At 44.8% G+C, this 19,200-nt stretch overlaps 1 protein-coding gene across 1 annotated transcript in view; it reads right to left on the reverse strand.

Moving 5' to 3' along the window:
* The window catches only part of carmil3 (capping protein regulator and myosin 1 linker 3), a 78,773-nt gene extending 59,884 nt beyond the window's left edge, over window positions 1-18,889 (reverse strand). Inside the window, exons 1-5 of the mRNA XM_030114401.1 lie at window positions 18,602-18,889; window positions 14,347-14,441; window positions 3,831-3,881; window positions 2,357-2,416; window positions 2,165-2,286 (exon numbers count right to left, since the gene is read on the reverse strand). Coding sequence (XP_029970261.1) covers window positions 2,165-2,286; window positions 2,357-2,416; window positions 3,831-3,881; window positions 14,347-14,441; window positions 18,602-18,659 — 386 coding nt within the window. The 5' untranslated portion in view covers window positions 18,660-18,889. The remainder of the gene's footprint in view (window positions 1-2,164; window positions 2,287-2,356; window positions 2,417-3,830; window positions 3,882-14,346; window positions 14,442-18,601) is intronic.
* Window positions 18,890-19,200: the final 311 nt, after the last annotated feature.

A 19,200-nucleotide genomic window follows, 5' to 3' on the forward strand; every position in this document is an offset into this window, starting at 1 on the left:
TAGAGATAGAGACAAGAAATATTTGCATATTCATGTGTCTGCACGTGCTGGCAGGAGGAAAGGTGAAACACTGCTTTCACTCCAGACTAATGCACCAAGGGATTTCTTTTCTCTTTTTTTTATTGGAATCTAAATATGTTATTTTAATGAACACAGATGCATTAAAATCAATGCCAACATCTTCACTTATGCATCAGTCTAATCACTACTGATGAAGTGGCCGAAAATCTGGAAAATCAAGAAAAAAATGAGGGGATCCCCAAACACTGCAATTTCTCCCCTGAGCCTCATGGATATCTGATCCACAGTCAATGAAAATTCATCAACAGCTCAGACATTTCATTTAAAATAATCCATATTGCCAGCAGCCTGGCTTTCGCTATATTATTTCCATAATCCATATATTCTACAGGGGCGCATGCTTTACTTATTGATAAGTGGTAATGTAATGAGACGGCCTCTGGTCTTGGTTACAGGTTGGAGAAAAAATGATTAGAAAATATTGTACTTTGTCTTGCCTCAGTTTGTGCATTTGTGCCCTTAAGTAAGGAAATAAACCCCCAGTCACTACATGAGTGCATTTCAGCCCCCAGAGGAGAACACAGTGGTAAAAGGCTGCTGCTAGCTGTGAATGAAAGCGAGTAAATCCCTCCCATTTCCCTGCTTGTCCTCCTCATGTAAAACATTAGAATAAATATACATTCCGAGACTAATTCCATCCACCAAAAGGGTATTCGACTTACACACGCAAGGCTAAAATTAGCCCCGGCATAAGAAATGTAATACATCTGCATAATACTTTCAAAATTATAACACTGTCCGATCTGCATTGGCAAAATGTTCATTTGTAGCCGAGGCTCTTCTTCATCGATAACAGCTGCTCCAGTCAGATCGGAGATATAACGTGAACGTCTGCAGTGTCAAAACTGCTTATGACATTGCTTTGGTGGTGAATAAATAACTGTAAAATTGGATCCCTGGGATGGTGTTTGAAGCTCCCTGCTGCAATCATATAAAAAGAAACGTATTTCTCAGCTTACCGGTGTGTTTTTAAAATTTGCACAAAAAGAAAACATGCAGCGAGCAGAAAACCCAGAAAAGACCAGGATCGCAAAGTAAATACAGTGTCCATTTAATATTGTGCTGTACCTGCTTTTCCTTTTTGATAGGATTACAATGTTATACAGCTGAATTCAACACACACTACCCTTAATCCCATTTGTCCACAAATCACACACAACACCTAAACCACATCCATGACCTTAATCCCTACCTTATCTCCACAATCATCATCAACATCGTCCCCAAAGCATGTGTGCGTGTGCACGTTATCTGGATACCGTCTGCATCATGCACTCCAATTCAGCATCGCAAATCGGTTACAAGGCCGCACAATCAAACCTTCAACGATGCCCCTCCCTCCCGTTCACCCATCCCTCTTTATTCTCTTTAAATGTTCTCACTGGAAGCAATCAACTGCCGTGGTACTAATGGAAAAGAGCCATTCTGAAAGATGATAGAGTGCAGAGATAGCCTTGCGCAGGTCAATAGTCAGAACTCAGTCTATCCCACTGCTCTTACAGATTGCAGATGAGACCCAGGAGAGGTAGAAATGCACTCTCTTCCACTCGGCTTTCCAGCCCATACATCCATATGACCAAGGGACAAAAATCTCCAAGACCCGAACCCAACTCTGCCCAGCCTCCTCTTTATTGTGTCCTCTGCGGTTTCCCTTTTTGTAATGTGCAGAGGACATTCAGTGCCCACTTCAAGCATGGCTTTTTGACTGGAGGCTTGAGTCTACAGTGGCTGTGTGTTCTGCTTCTTACTGCTTTTACTACTTAAACTGTTTCAAAAAAAAAAAAAAAAAGAGCACAGTGCCTTCAGGTAACAGCCTACTCAGTGTCAGCTGGTTGATTTAATCCCAGTGATTGCTGGGTGTTAAAGTCTACAGTGACACAGAAACGCTCTGGATGCAAACTACAGCAAGACAAGAATGAATTTGGCCGCTGAGGAGGAAGGCAGCCACAAAGCGAAGCTGCCAACTTGCCAACGCACTGTCGAGTGCTGTTAACGTTGGCCAAGTTGTCTCCGCTTCTCGGCGCGCACAACACACAAACAGAGAGACTTGTTTCTTCGCTCAAGGCGGGGACGCTCGGCTTACGCATAAATTGAGTTGTTGAAGACTCTGGAGAGGGCGTAGTTGATGTGGCTGACCATGTGATCCAGCTGATCCTGGGACTGCAGTCTGAGGGAGTAGGTCGTTTTGTCTGTATCGATGACGACCTGCAGCGCACAGATCACGTTATTCCCTAAAAGATTTTACAAGAATGAGAAAAACAGAAACGGCTCTTACCTGGTGTTCCGGATATGTGTTCATAGCTCTGATTTCCAAGAAATTGAACGTCACCTCCACCTAAAAGATAACAGGAACACATCACAGGGGTCCACACTGACACTTTCCTCTCAGTTTAACATCATCTTAACAAAGAAACACATTCTTGGTGTTAACCGCTTTTCTCCTATTAGTCAGTAGAAACTCATCCCAGCAACTGCATGCAGGGTAAGTATGAAAAGACCTCCAGCGAAGGTTGAAAACTTGGCAACTTTAAGAGAGTGGACTTTATATTTCACTTACAATATAAGTTACAGCCATTTAATGATGGATTCCAGCCTAGTGATTCAGAACGTCAAAGAATTTCACTTGCAATGGAAAACTAATTTTATGACACGCACAGGGAAGAGATGGACTGGTAATAGCCATATTATTCGAGGTGACACTAAAAATATTTGACCCTGGTCATCAGAGGAAAAAAAAAATCGTTTTGAAATTTCCAAAGTGAAGCATGATGTCTCATTGTACATTCTGAAGTTAGCTTGACTTTATGGCTTTATATGTGGCAAAACCTCACAAAAGCTGAAGAATCGAAGCATTAACCGAGTTATTCAGTCATTTGAGTACATCAAACAGAAGCCATCATTCTACTTCTGAAAGGTCTACAACTTCTTTTCTAGTTGGTTGACCCTCTCAGAGACAACATACTTTACTCCTGTATATTATGGAGGCCGGTATATAAAAGATTTTTTTTTTTTATATCCAAGCTCTGAAACGGTATTGGAATGACCAAAACACTTGTACTTCTCTCCTTGGCCACCTGTGACCTCAGTACTGATGTTAAAATGAAAATGTCTGGCAGTATCAAACAAAATGCGGGAAAAAATAAGTTTGTAGCATCTGAGAGTGTGTAAAAACTGCAATTAAAGATGATTTTTGTTGAAATAAATTGAAATTTGCAGATACTGTTATCACCATCTTGCAGGAAAGACACTGACACTTAGGTTTGCAGAAGTTGCAGTATATAGATCTGTTCTGCAAAAAATGTTAAAAGCAGGAAGCAACAGTTTGTCCCACTTTGTCAAAGAGTGACAAAATAGATCAGTGGCTCTAAAACTTGATATTTTGCGATATATTTCGTTCCCTTAATGGTGAAAGTGTTGAAACAACTCAGAGCTAAGCTAACTAAATGTGGCTTTTGTATTAAAATATGGCGGCGGTATTGATCCTTCCATCAGGTTCTTGCCAAGAAAACCTATAAGTGTATTTCAAAAGTGCCAAAGTACAGCTTTAGCTTTATACCAGCTGCCACTCATCATCTTTATTACAACTGTTATCGTCACAGCGATCTTTCTATAACATCATCATCCTTATCTCTTTGCTCCTGCTCGGAGAACTCTCCTACTTTTTTGTGTCACATCTTTCTGAATTGCCAGGAGATCAAGGCTGGCAAGTGAAAGCCATAAAATTCCACAGAGAGCGGGGGAACGTTTACCTTGGTGGGCACTTTGACAGCAAAGAGATACAGTCTCCATGTTGCCAGGACCTGGGGGGGAGAACACATTTATTTTTCTGTCACAGAGCAGGAAATGCAAAATGCAAATCGCAGCAAAAAATAGCACAGCACAAACACCTCATAAAGAGAGCAAATCACCGCCGCAGTTCATCCAAATGGCTCGTAAGTCATGCTAAGCACTCTCGACATTAGCGAGCTAATGATGACAGGGTGCGTGTGTGTCTGTGTGTGTGTGAAAGAAATATAATGGTGAGATTGCAAGTCATACAACAATCCAATTTATCGCGCGGAGTTGTGTTGATAGAACGAAGGATCACTTGTTCAACAGATGCCTCATTGCTCCGAACAGGGAGAATAATGGGACAGACGAGAAGTAAAAACGAGAAGCGTAAGCAATAAGAGGTGAGGGTCTGTCAGTGGAAAGCCATTACCATTTAAAAGTGTCTGGGGAACACGTACAATAAGGAAAATGTGAATATATTCAAATCTTCCTATGTAATTAATCTCATTCATAATTCAAAAAATCCAGAATTAGCATATCCCGTGCATCTCTGCCCCTCCCTCGCTCGCTCGGTCTCAAACTATCAGCCACACTTTCCCCACGCTCGTTTTCACCCACTTTCCAATTCTGCTCCTGTCTCGTCCGCAATTCCTTCCCTCGCATCCCGTCATTCTTCCAATTTCTCCCCTCATCACCATGGAAATGTGTTCATTTCCACATCTTCTTGTTTTAATCCCTAATCCTCACATCTCCCCGTGCGCCGCCGTGTCCTGCGTTGGGTTTTCCTCCCACCCCCAACACCTCGGCCAGACCCCCCCCCCCCCCCCCCCCCCCCCCCGTCCCCTCGCGCCCTCGCCCCCTTTCCTTCTCCCAACTCCCCTGTCTCGTCTTCAGTTTCTCCATTCTGTTTCTGCTCTGTCGCTTCCAATTCCTCAAGGCTTCTCTGAGCTGAATGGCTAATGGCGCCCTGCTGAGTGGCAGTGAGGAGAAGAAAGAAAATGAAACGTACAAAGAGAGAAAGCGCCGGAGAAGGAGAGATAGCGACAGCAATGGCAGGACGGAGACACTAGATTTCCCGTTCCGATAATAAAGACTTCAGAGTGTCCTCCGCTATACTTTAACTTCAGGAAAGGCTGGCCCCACAGATCAGCCCAGCGCCTTAACTATATGGACGTCCAGAACAGACTCCCACGGAGAAGAGATAGAGCAGAGGAGGAGAGTCAAAAAAAAAAAAAAAAAATGGCAGAAAGGGGGACACAGAATGAGATTCCAACCAAAGCATGAAGGAAAAAAAAAAAAAGAAAAATGTTTCCACTAGTTGGCAAAGGGGCTTTTGCAGAAGATTGTTTGTAAGAATCACAGCTCCTTGACAAGTTTGAAAACTTTGTTTCATAAATCTGGAGAGGAAAGCGAGGCCTTGAGGCACAGAGAGGCGGGGATGGGAGACGTATTTACAATGGGCAAAGTGAAAGATGGAAACATGTTTTGTTTCTGAAAGCCTCGCTACCTGACAGAAGGTCTCATCATATAAACAAACGCATCAATAATGCAGCATTTCTGATGGCTGCCAATTTGGGGCTGAACTAGGCCTCATGTGTAGAATTTCTCCTCTGTTTATACATCATTTACAAGCCATTACAGGCCGGGTGTCATTAGAGACGATCAATACCGCGATTATTTTTGCTTGTTAGACTAGAGTATGGGCAGCAGCGAACGGAACACTCAGATTAGTATCAAGTCAATAAAATAAGCCTGGCAGTGTGGTTTTCCAATCATTTCCATCCTTCAAACCTGAAACGTCCCTCAACTTGGACCCACCTGCTCCTGGAACCCCTCACAGAATCAACAGCAGCGTAAATGCTCGAAGCAAGCACCCATAAGCCATGTCTACATGTGCATTTCAAGAATCAGCTGCACTCTTGCCTCATAAAGCGCCGGCTGCATGTTCTGCAAAATGTATTCATGTTTGGATATTTATAGAAACAGTAAGGTGCTAAACAAAGACCAGCTGAGAGACACCTGTCAGTCAATAAACCTCCTCCCCGTCCTACATACATCTCACCCAGAAAGACTGTTATGTTATCCACAGTTATTTTTGAGTCCATCACATCAATATTTCAGTCAGACACTCAGAGTAGTGAAGATTTTCTTTTGTCAATCTTCCTTTTTTTTTTTGTGGAACTGATGTAACGTGTTGCATAATTTCTCAGACTTGGATCTACCAGAGAGATAAATTTAAAGCGCACCAGAACAAATCTAACGCTGGGTCATGACTGAGCGCAAGTTCATTTCCTACAAGGAGAAAAACTAAACATCAGTCTGAGCTCTACGTTACCTCACATTAAATATAATTGAGCGGCGCCGACAGTCAATAAATAAAACAGCAAAATAACTCAGCGATGTTGACAGCAGACTCATCGCAATCATACTTCACTAAATTTCTTTTGGCAATGTTTCTCAATCCATGACTGGAGATCACCACCACCATGAGTGATGCCTCTGCAAATGTTACGACATGCACGGTATTCAGGTGGTCCAGGAGAAAGACCGCAGAGCGCCGAGCTGGATGAAGCGAATTATTTCAGCGCATCACCGCTGGGAAATTATGGAGGATTTTATAAATAGTTAAATGAATACTCCAAAACAAAAGGGGGAGTGAGTCAGTGCTTTCTAATCACATTCATCTCTGTCAAGTCTTTTTTTTTTTTTTTTACTCAAAATGTGAATATTGGCATGATTTCAAAGAAAAACTTTGGATCTGAATAAATGTATTTGTCGCCACATTTTCTGTCTTCATTCTGGAGACCATCTTCACAGGACTGCTGGTTTTCTGTGACGTCCTCAAAGACGGGACGATTTTCACTTGTGACTTGCTCTCAGCTCACACACTCTTGAGATACACGAGTTCCCTGAACAAACAAATCAATTCTTTTTGAAGCACCGAGCCATAAGGATAAATTATACAGCTATTAATTTTTTATTGGCCCAAACAATCAGTGCTCAGCCTGAACCCCAGTAGCCACAGCCAGCAATTTTATTTCCATCCTCACGTGGCAATAACCGCCAAACCCTCGCCACAGATCAATTAAAAAAATCCTAAAAGCCGCACAAAGATCCACTTTCCGTCGCGGAAATCCTCCGAGATGAGACGGTCAACTTTTCTTTTTCTTTTTTTTTGATCTGGTCAGCCAAGGAGACGGCAGGTGACAATCTCAGAAAGCGATGAGGAGGCGGCGAGCGAGAGGGGGTGGGAGTGCGGCGCGGGGCTGGGGGGGCAGAGAGGTGCCCTTGCTGTGATGGCAAAGTGTCAGAAGCTGGAGTTCAAAGAGGCAGCCAGCCGGCCGGCCCCCGAAGCAGACTGCAAGGGCAGGGTGGGAGCCGGGTGTCATACAGAGGGGGGGGTGCGCGTACGGTGCGTGCACAAAACTAACAAACGTATCTCTTGCTGGTTGTGTGTGCGTTTGCATGCGTGCGTGCATGCGTACACACACACACACACAGTCGACAGGGCAGGGGTGGGGGCTTATATTAATCATAAGCTGTCAGGCTCTGGGTCTTGCACTTCAAACGAGATGGTGCAAATCAAAGTGTGTCTCTGGGTCGTGTGTGTGTGTGTGTGTGTGTGTGTGTGTGTGTGTGTGTGTGAGTGAGTGTGTGTGTGTGTTTTGCTACGTTGCCTCTGAGGGAACAAGCAGAGGATCAGTGCCAGATTTGACCGCCTGTGGTATTTCTGGCTTGGTCACAAGGGCATTTTAAAACACGCACGCACACGCGCACCAGCACAAAAAAAAAATCATGAACATTCCAACACACACATTTGCATAAGTCCATGGAGATGGTACGGCGCACACACACCTTCATTTTTTTTTTTTAACACTGACACATATAATGATACACAATAGCGTGGTAAGCTGGCTTTACACTGAGCCGCCTCTCGTTCCCTCTCTGGATCGCACACACTCACAACTCAGCTTCATTAGGAACCGGCCCTGCCAATCAGTCAGTCTGTCAGCTTATGTTCCTGTCTGAGCCCAAATGAGAGTGGTATTAAATGTACAGATGCCCCGATGCTACTTTATAAGTGGACATTAGACTGCTAGAAATATTAAAAAAAGAAGGAAAAAAAAAAAAAGTGGTTCCAAATGAGAACAAAGAAATGCAAAGCTCCAAAACACATCTTGTTCGAAATGTTCCCATGAAAGGCACAGTGCTAAATCAAATCGATGGAAAGCGAGCACTCTGAACCAGAAACTGAGAAAAAGAAGGGGGAGGAACCAAGAGGGAGATAATGGGAAAATGTTATGGGGCTCCGCTATAGATAGGAGTGAGAGATGAGTGTTTAAGAGGAAAAATAGGGGTGAAAACATGGCGAGGGCTCGGTGACGGAGCCAAAGAGGGAGGAATTGGGGGAGAAAAAAGAAAATGTGTGAATGTGAAAATGTGGGATGAGAGAGCAAAAGCCAAAAAAGACGAGAGCATAAAAAGAGCGGCTGCAGACGGCGGATGATCAAGACAATAAGAGCGAAGGACTGAAAGAGGGACAGAGGGATAAAATAGAGAGAGATAACCTGAGTTGCCTTTCAGCTCTGACAATGCGCGCTCCCATTCACACTTTTCCCTCTCCCTCACGGGGGAAGAGAGAAGGTCAGCAGTCACACTCCACAGCCTCTCCGCCACGGGCTACCAACACGTGTTATGATAATCAAAAGAAAGCTCGGTCCTAATTACAGCGCAGAGGGCTCGCCACGCGCCATCAGACGGGAAATCTACACACTCGTGAAGAAAATAACTCCACCGACAATCTGCAGGGAGAAGCCGGGAAGAAAGGCTCACAGCTGATGCAGGGGAAATGTTCACTATTACACAAGCGCGTTTTCGGCTGTGGGAGAATATATCATTGTGGCGCGAGCGCGGGCCGTCTCTGCTCCACCGTTCCGTGGTCCGCTTTCATTCACAGCTCAAAACACAGCAAGCATCCACCAAGGACCAGTTTCCCCATTTCAACGTACACAATTAAGTGAAACCATTTTCTTTTTCACTTTGTTTACGACCACTTTTGTGTATTATTAAAATTTTTTTCCAGCAGCATCAGAAACAGCCACTTCATTACGGGCTCGTTTCCACCATCCGTTGCCACATATTCACTGTCCTGCAGGCTCAGTTCTTCAAAACATGAACCACAAAGGAGGAAACAAAATGCTGGCTTTGAATCTGTACTGGGACATGGAAACGAAAAAAAAAAAAAAAAAACGTACTTTCTCTCCAAATATGTCCTGTGTTGTACAGTGCTGTTTAAGTAAAACACCCCCCCGCCCCTTTTTGGAAATCCTGCCATTTTGAAAGAGTTTTGTTGTTTGGTGTGCTGCATTTCTCTTTGCGCCAACAAATTAAGGATGGCTGTTTGAAATATATTAAATACTAATCTGACAAATAGGTCTGTAATTAAGTAAATTGAGGCTAATGAAATAAACTCAATGAACAAGCAAATTAAAACATTCAATTTTATAAACGGACATAAAATCTGTCTCGAAGGAAACACCACTTCAGAGGCCAAACTAATGAGGGAATAACTCCGGTTTAGTGGCTGAGATGCCCCTAAAATAAATTATCACTGTAGAAGCCTGTTGGAAGTTAACAAAGGTTTTCCTAAAGACATTAATTACCACAGGCTTTTGTTGTAGTTTAAACGGACCGACCTGAAGGTTAAGCTAACTTTCACAGGACGTGGCCTTTTAATATAAATCTGTTCTTTTTTTTTTCGGTACAGATAAAATATAATCACTCTGATAAAATATGACAGGAAATAAGCAAGCACAGTGCGCAGCGGACAGGAAAGAGAGCGTAAACCTCCAGCAGAACTAAACTCAAGAGGTGGCAGCCATCTGCCTCCACCAGTTGGGGTCAGATTAAAGAGGAACAAGAACAACAATCAACAAAAAGCCAGCGTACAGCATCCATATGGAAGCAGGCACAACGGATCAAGGGCTCTTCACTGCTTCAAACATAAAGGCGATCCTCTATATGAGCTTTGTTTTCTCTCAGTTGTGTGGAAAGCCTTGCATCATGCTGGAATGAAAAGATATTGCAAGGTTCTAACTATTGTAACAGACAATGAAACATTTATTTTACAGACAGAAGAGCGAGATAGGCTTTTCTTCCAGAACAAACATCATTGTCGGCTGTTTATGTTCTTTGAAGTGACAGTTTCAAACTTTTCTGTCTTGCTCCTCTGAATCTTTGCTCTCAGTGTTATTTGGTTCATCTTAAGCCATGTTGCTTATTGTTCTTCCACTTACAGAGATCACACTCAATATATTCTTTTCCCTCATGCAAAGTCTCCTCCTAATCCTACATCATGTGCTATTTTGTTGCTTTACAAAAAAAAATCCATTGATGGATTCCAGAAGAGAATATCTCCTACAATGCATTAATAATTCGATATGCTGTGGATTGTTGTGAACTAAGCTCAAACACATTAAAAAGTTGGGTTTTGTTAGTCCTTCCACATTTTCTACCTATCATGTGACAGTAAAAGGAGCAACTTAAGTTTCTTTCACTCGCCATAAGAAGTCTACACGGGCCCTGAATTTAGCTTAACGGCTAAAAATTAAATCGTGAATTTGCTGCTTTGAAAGAGGGAATAAAGGCCTCGATCATGAAGCCTCTCCTCATTACTGCAGACTCAGTCCGGACAGTAAAAGCCTGGGTCGGGCTTGAGTAAAGACATTTAGCCTTAAGCCAGAGGTCTCCCTCCCCGCAGCTGCAGATCTGGAAAGGTACCACACTGCGTGCAGTAAGCTTTGTATTAAAGGCTTTCCGGATTTTCTGCAATACGCTGGGCTGTCACTCTTTCAAACACACACAATGCATGCACAAATCTCTCATTAGCCTTCACACAGATGATATGAGGCAATGATACAGCATAATCTGTTGAGATATATATTTACTTTATAGAATACAATCGGTTTTGTTGCTCCTACTGAATCTTTAGTAGTTGCGGTCCGAGTCAAATAGCATGACTGAATGTTACTATCTGCACAGCCTGTCGCACGAGACGGCCCCCACCAGAGAAACGCTCATGCTTTTTTCTTCAAAACTCAACATCCTTGTGTGTGCAGCGTGATCCTGATGACATTTCTAGAGCTAAAGAAAACGCTCTCCAACAGCTCAAGTCAGTGGGGTGCCATTTTAATACCAGCCGTCTGATATGAAAACTGAAGTACGCAGGCTCGGGTTTGCCTCGGCTAAATTCTCCTCCGGGTTTCCACAAGTCAGTTTAAAGACAAGTCAACGACGCAGTCCGCACCGGACCGAGCACCGAGGAACAGAGGCAATTTAGCAACTGCAAGGAACGATAAAACTCAAACGAGAACATTGAAAATGCAAATTTATGGAGATGATATCATAAAACCTCCAATGAATAAGAGAGCCATAGAAGATTAAAAACATTAAATAAAGGCAGATGAAAATAAATAAACATCTGCATTTAAACGGCAAGGAAAAAAAAGTCTATTCTCTTAAGGAAATGTGATTCATAGAGTGGAATTTAGGAATCGAGAAAGAAATGCTAATCAACAGAGGGGAGAGCCTGCAGGAACTCATTTTCCATTAGAAACCAAGCCGAGAGAAACTTCCAGGAAAAAAAAAAAAAAAAAAAATACCACAAAAGAAACGATAAGGGAACCAGCAGGCACTTTGAGGTAATGTTCCACCTTTACAAAATCTTAAATCCAGAGTTTGACACTGTTAAAGTACTAAATACTTCAGAGGAGTTTCATTTAATCTTTTCACTTGAATATATTTCGTTGTAAAAATTAGTACACAAAGGAGAGATTGAAGAAGAATCTTTGCTCGTTTTTTTAAAATTTCACTTTATTGAAGAAATAATGCATGAAGGACGTCCAAATAAAATACAGCAGAGTCTCCCCTGCAAGTTGCAATGACTTGCTTTGCTTAGTACAACCAAGTCATTATTCTTCCATTAACTATAATAAATTCAGATTTTTAAGTAACATTTGATAACACTGACTTTGAATTACGGCCCTGCTGCTAACATTTTCCCCGGCGCTATGGAGCATGTTAAAAAACAAACAAAAAAAACAACAACCACCCAGTTTTTAAACGCCGCGGCGGTAAATTGACTCCGGACCTCCGTCCTGCTGGAGTCTCTCGTGCAGGACCTCGATGTAGCTGCTGAACCTAAGTGGGAATAAGCACCCAAGTGTGTTCGAGACTGTCAAACAGCGGCACTCTCAGACAGTAATAGGCCCGTGATTAGGCAGGAGCGAGGGAACCACCGAGTCAAAAGAGGATAGAGCGGAGCGACCAATTGGGATAAGTAAGTGGCGGAAGAACCAAATCGGCAACTGGGGCATCACAACACATCAGAGATTTGCTCGACCCCTCCCACCTTCCTTCATCCTCCCCCAGCACACCCACCCTTGCTGTATGGGCCCCTCCCTCCATCCACATCTTTCTCCCCCTCCGCCTTTGAAGATGCTTTGTTTCTGGAGTTGCCTCTAATCTTCAAATAGGATGATCTAATAACGGCTGCAAGGGGAGCGCACAAGCAACTTTTGACACAACGAGCCATGTGCAGCCACAGAAATGCCTCCTGCACATGTCAAGCTGCACGCATGATGTTCTGCATGTGTGTGTGTGTGTGCGAGTGTGATTGAGCAGATGCAGGGATGGAAACATGCATGTTGATGCTCCCCGATGCTTTGCCTTGGGTGCTGTTCGGATGTCACGCTGAGCCCTCCCTGTGTCAGTCTGAGATGGGAGGTGGGGGAGACAGCCCTGCATCCGTGTGTGTGTCTCGCAGCATGATGGCTGGTACAGTCAACACACACAGACAGTGGATACCAGCAATCTCCAGAGGGAAGGGGGGGGGGGGCAAAAGAAAAAGAGAATGCAGAACAAAGACTTGAATAAACACCAAAGTGCAACATCTTAGAATCTCTTTCCACGGACTCTGCCAACCCAGACTGAGAGCTGCGATCCAGATCGACCTGCTGAATCTGCTTCCGAAGGAAAGATCCACATGAAAGGCTCCAAAAAGGTGGATGATAGACTCACCTAAAGCCCGCTGGCTTAAATATAATATTTTCCACAGTAAACTGAAGCGCTGCATTAGATGCTTGACTTTCTCAAGCTTTTCAAGATGAAATGTTTTGGACAATACCCAAAAAGTAAACAAAGCATCTACGCAGGGTGTCACCATTCATAAATCCAAACATCCAAACAAATATATCCATTAGAGTGAAAAGATTGCTTTGTAGAGCGGGAGGACCGTGACAATGAGCCTGAATGAATGTCTCCCTTTCTTGACAAGAAACTCTGTGCTGAGGATGCAGCAGCAGCAGCAGCAGGCCTGTTTTGATGGTGGGAAAAAAAAAAACAAAAAAAAAAACAGGCTCGTAAGGAGAAGGCCTAATTGAATTGCTTCTGATGGAAAGAGGAGCTCAATACCCTTTAACAGGTTTGAGTAAAGATGAAGGGAAGAAAGGAAGGGCAAAAAGGGGAGACGGAGAGAAAGTGAGAGGCGACCGACATGGACGTGGCGGTGGCGGCGGCGGGGGAGGGGGAGGGGGGTGATGACATGAGGGAAAATAATCGAGATGGACAGATAAGGAGGGAGGGACAGAGGAAACAAAGAGAAGATGACAAAACTGGGGGGTGGAGATGATGAAGATAGGAGGAGGAGGAGGAGGAGGAGGAGGAGGGGAAGAAATGGAGAAGAGAAATAATAGCAGAAACGGAAAACTCTAAATCAGAAGTACTGATTAATAGCGCCGATTCGCTGATCGGCGTGTCTGTCTCTCTGTCTTCGGGGGAGGAAATGAGCTCGCTCTCGCACACAGCAGCACCATGTGAGAAACCGATCGGTCACTAATGCGGCTGACTAATTGACAATTTCGCAATAGCAGCAAGGTCCATTCTTCACACGGGCTCCTTCAACACGTCGCAAACTGCCCACACACCCTCTGGCACAAACACACACACACACACACACACATACAGGCTCCTTCTTCTCTAAAAAAAAACCACAATACATGATGCTCCAGTATGAACACCATGTTTGGGTTACACACAGACACACACCGCACTCTCGCCCGTGGCATTAAGGCCATCCTGCCACATCTAATAAACTCCGCGGACGGACTCAGCAGGCCATGGCACGGTGTCCGTCCGCTCGGCTCTGCTTAAACAGCAGCTGTCTTAAGCCTGATTCTCGACGCATCTGCTGCGTGTCTCAGGAAGTGTAATCTGCGACTTCTTATGGCGCCTTCAATTTGTTGCAATTAAGTGCCATTGATTTCCATTATGTCTGTAATGAGCCCGAGTCTTTCTGCTGCATATTTAAACACCTCACTTGTAAAGACGCGTTCACTCCAGCTATCAATATCCCTTTCCTTTCGGGGTGACCCGGTGTGACGGCAGCTTGAGGAGGAGCGGAGGGTGCTGTGAGGTGAAGGAGACGGCGGCTCTCACCAGAATCCGGTCTTCTGACTTCCCGCTCCTGGTATCCTGCTTGATGGCTCGCACAAACTTAATGGCCTGTTTGTCCAGTACCTTCCTGATGCTCTCTGGAGGGGAAAAAGAAAGAGCGCAGAGAAAAATGGATAAAGCAAGAGGGCTAATTAAACAGCGTAAACACAGTCCAGAAAGAGCACTGCCCCGAGATGCACTCAAACACTAAAAACAACTTTAAAAAAAAAAAAAAGGATGTTTGTAGCGTAGCTTCAAATATTCAGCTTGGTGCTAAATTAAAGGAAAACCCTGAAGAGCAGAGGAAAAAGAAACATTGGGGACGTTCCAGCTTTTTCCCCAGATAGTAGCACCTAAACTCAGCTGATAATGAGCAACGATCCAATACCGGTAGGATTATTCTGCTTAAAAGCATTTTATTCCTTAACGTATAGGAGACATGAGGACAAAACAGCACAATTCTCTTCTGCAACACACAGATACACCAACGAGACAGAATAGGAATTCTGTTGAAACTTTCAGAGCGAACTTCACCTGGTAATTTTTTACTGGCATCACAAAATCATCAACAAAATACAGCAGTCGCGCTCAAATTTCAGTAGAGGAGTGAAACCTGTCCGCTGTAGTGACACAAATCTGTTTGAATGTGAACCGTGCTCAACCCAGGCCTTGTTAAAGTGGTCAATACAGGAGCTCGTGATGCAACTGAAGGAAAAATTCATAATTAGAGAATTATTGTGAAAGATATCCTGCTTGGTTTTGTTCGTTCATGCAGCAATTGTTTAAAAAAAGGAAACACTGATCTAAACATTGAAATAATCCCATCAAATATAGCACTTACAATCTGCAAATACAGATCTTATAACTCTTAAATAATAAAGAAATACAGTGCAAATTAAGCCTTTTCTTTGGTTGTTTTTTTATACTCTTCACGTAGAACACTGTGTGGCAGGACAGTGTCTGAAAATGTGCTGGCATGATCAAAACCAATACACTAAGTGGTGGGCTGAATGCAATAAGTTTGTCCAAGGAGCGTGCACACACACGCGCACACAATGTGTGAGGCTTTCATTAGAATCATGCTGGGGTTCAAGGACAATAAGGAACATGGAAGGAGAGACCATCAAACTACCAACCTCAGAATTCAGGTCAAACCAGCTCTGCTGCCTGAGCTGCAGTCGGGCCGGAGAGAGCGGCCCCCTTTATCAGGCATTTTCCCTGCATTTTCAGCAGAATGCCATCCTAAATCAAGTTTACTTGAGTTCATAAAAACATAAACTCACTTCAGTCTTCTCATAAAACACACAAACAGTCCAGAGTGCTGCTTTCCACCATGTTTTCATTGACCCCAGATAAACCCGTGGAGCACACTGAGACTGCATCTGGGCTCCTGCTGCTCAGTTTGATTGGCACAAACCAGTATTTACCACTGAGAGCAAATCGTGTTTTAAAATCACAAGCTCAATAAGTCCCAGTTGTTTTTAATTACATTCCAAAGTTGCCTCCAACACATCAGTGATTGATCGATTGTCGTCAAAGCCATCATAAGGTATCAAATCATGTTGACACCGAGGATATTTTCATCCTCCTCGACGTGCATCTTGTTTTGCAGCCACCAGCAAAAACAGAAACAACCACAAAAACACCAGAAAAACAAGATTTACAAAAAAACAAAAGCAGGTGAGCAGCCACTGCAGTGCCGATGAATAGATTATGATTAATATTACACCTTCTGAGTGATTTCTGAAGTAGCGCCAATGCCAGGAAAGCAATTAGATTAGAATAGAATCTTATTGCAAAGTCTAAAATCTTCATTTGTGTTAAAAACTATGTGAACCACATTATACGCGACACAGTATGCGATATGCCTGCACAGTTCTCAGACCCCGGCAATATTAAGCGGTTACAGGAGATTTCAAAGCGAGCAGCAAAACAAAGAACACTTGATCCTGAGTCTCTTCTCATCCGAATATACAATATTCATCAAAACGAGATGAGCTTCAGGTCTGCCTCCTTTCTAGCTGAGAAGCTGCAGCCCAACAGACGGGGTTTTCGCATTGTAAAGAATGAACAATGAAGCTTTAGCATCACATGCAACGGAAAACGAACCAGACACGCTGCAGCTTGTGAAGAAGACAAGGATTTGAAATATTTTAACTTGTTTTGTTAATCCAGCTCTCGTTTATTCATATTTTAGTACTTTCTTGTAATATTCAAATGCTGGCTTAGAGAGAGCTGATAAAACAAAGATATTTTTACATAATGCTTTATTCTTCTTTTCCATAAATATGTTTCCTGTCAATTTAATGACCTTCAATGTTGAATTAATCTCAACATGAGAGCATCAGGGCTGGGATTTAGGACACCAGCAGGTGACACTTTTTGGAAATTGGCCCGAAGAAGACTAATAACAGACCCTAATAGTGTCCACGCTCCTTCCCATGGAAGAGTTTACTCAGACGTCGACTGTTTATCTAAACAATCCTCGCACATCTGATCGAAATCACAACGTTCGTCATGTTTCATCCCTGCATTTCGGCTGGGCCGAAGACAGGTGGATTGTACCTTCAGTGATATCCGCAAAGGGTTGAACAGTCACCGAGACAGGTAGACAGCTACAGAGACACTAACATGAGGACAGGCGGACACATACACAACTTCTCGCAGAAGAGGATTCATAACTGGTCTATTTTTAGCCTCAGTGAGAGGGAAAAAGCCGCCCGGCTCATCTCAATGGAACCAAACACAGGATCCTGAGCCGCAGTCTTAAGGGACCTCCACTCCACTGTGCCAGGCGACCCATGTGAAGCTCACTGAACCGCACCGGAGACCTCTTCCATTTGCATCTCCTCCACAACAAACTAGCATAATGCAACCTGCCATTCACAAAACACAAGGTCCACCCATATCCTCAGACCAGAGACGCACTCAGTATGCCTGGAAGCCGCGCGATTTTCTCGGCCCACATTTCAAAACAGGGCCAGTCGGGCTAAATATGCACTGGCGGAGGCCAGCAGATGGAGATACAGCGAGTCCTGCTGTGTCACGATGCTCCACTCCATCACAGTCTCCCAACTCCCGCACTACATCACGCAGTCATAATTCTCACTTTCCCCATCCAACAACAACCATAAAGTTGGCTCTCACACTTGACTGAGCAGCAGCAGATGAGCAGGAGGATGAGGCATGGGTGGGTTGAAGGGGGAGAAGGGGGGGGGACGCTGGTACTGTACACTGAAAGACAAATCAGCTGAAGACCAACTGAGTTATTGACTTTAAGCTGCGCAAGACCCAATTGCTTAAACCATTTAACACTCCATGCAGCCCCCACAAAGCTTGACCTGGACATCTGCTCCCGGAGGGCTGAGGAGTGGTAGAGCCCCCTTTTTCCCCTTGAAGAACATCTCATACCCCCCCAACTGTCTTCTTCTGACAGTTTGATGGATCTGCTCACTCACCTCCCCCCACCTCAGGAGACCCCTTCACCCACTCACCCCACCCCCCACGCGCGGTCTTTATCCTTCATTGGCAGGTGTGTTAATGGCCTAATGCCGCCTGGCTCTGACCACCGGGCCAGACAGACGGGGCTCGGCCGGCCTGAGCCGGTAAACAGGAGACTTAAGGCGCCGCATCAGGATGATTAACAGTGAGAGACGCACCTTCCCGACACCTTGCCACCCAAACACACGCGCTGGCGCGTGGCCGTGCCGCATGAACCCATGCCGCCTCCTGCACTCACGCAAAGCGCTCCCGGACGCACAATAACTCCTACGCACGCACACACACACACGTGCGCGCGCGCGGAGGGAAAAGAAAGGGCTGAAAACTCATAATGAATGTACATCAAAGAGCGCGCGCGCTGTTGAAAAAAATTTCAAATAAATATAAATATACATCCAGTCGCTCCACAAGACCGGCGTGCGCGATGAATTTCAAGACTGACCCGATCCGAAAGTAAACCCCCCGTGCGCGGAAATCGATGAGGATTACAATCCTCAAACAGTCCTCAACAGCCATTAACTCCGGTTTCGCCTTGAGGGAACATTTCCTGCGCGCCCCCGCGGTAATAACTCATTTCAAACCAAACGCAGCGGAAAGCGCGTGTTTAAAGAGCAGCGGAGGGGAGAAAGAAAGAGAAAACTAACCTTGCGCGTCCTCTTGCTCCCTACCGTTTCCCCCCCCACCTCCTCCGCGTGAGGCCGCCATAAAGGGTTAAGGCTCACTTCTAGCGTGCTACAAAAGTCAGGTTGGCGCTCACCTGTGATTTCCCTGCTGACGCTGACGAAGCCCGCCGCCGTGCTCTCCTTTGAGGCCATGGTGCGCTCCCCCGTCCGGCCGGCCCCCTTCTCCTTCACACTCCTCTCTCAGGTGTCCCTCCACACGGTCGCTGTCCACTTCTTCTGCGACTCCTTTTTTATTTATTTATTTTTTTCTTATTCTTCTACCTGCAGATGCCTCCGGGCGCAGCAACAGTCCGCTCGGCGTGAAGCGAGGCTGTGAAGCGATGCTGCGATGCGCACTGGCTCGACCGGAGGAGCGCCTCCGACTTCAGCACTCCGCCAAAGAAGTGAGAGAGGGAGGGAGGGAGGGAGGGAGAGAGAGAGAGACTTTCAGCGTGTGCTCGTCATCTTGCTCCAATCGACCTCTTCGGTGGGAAATTTGGAAACAAATTCCAGGACATCAGGCTCCAGCAGGGCTCCACAGACCGAGAGGCCCCGCCGCTCGCTCACAATGGCCGAGGAATGAAAGGCGAAGCCACGAGGGGTCCTGGAGGGGCCCGCGGTTCATATTCTGACTGGGAATGTCAGAGAATTGTGAAGAACTTTGCTGATAATTTCAAAATACAATCAGCGATAT

The sequence above is a fragment of the Salarias fasciatus genome, chromosome 18 (genome assembly GCF_902148845.1).
Source record: "Salarias fasciatus chromosome 18, fSalaFa1.1, whole genome shotgun sequence".
Taxonomy (NCBI): domain Eukaryota; kingdom Metazoa; phylum Chordata; class Actinopteri; order Blenniiformes; family Blenniidae; genus Salarias; species Salarias fasciatus.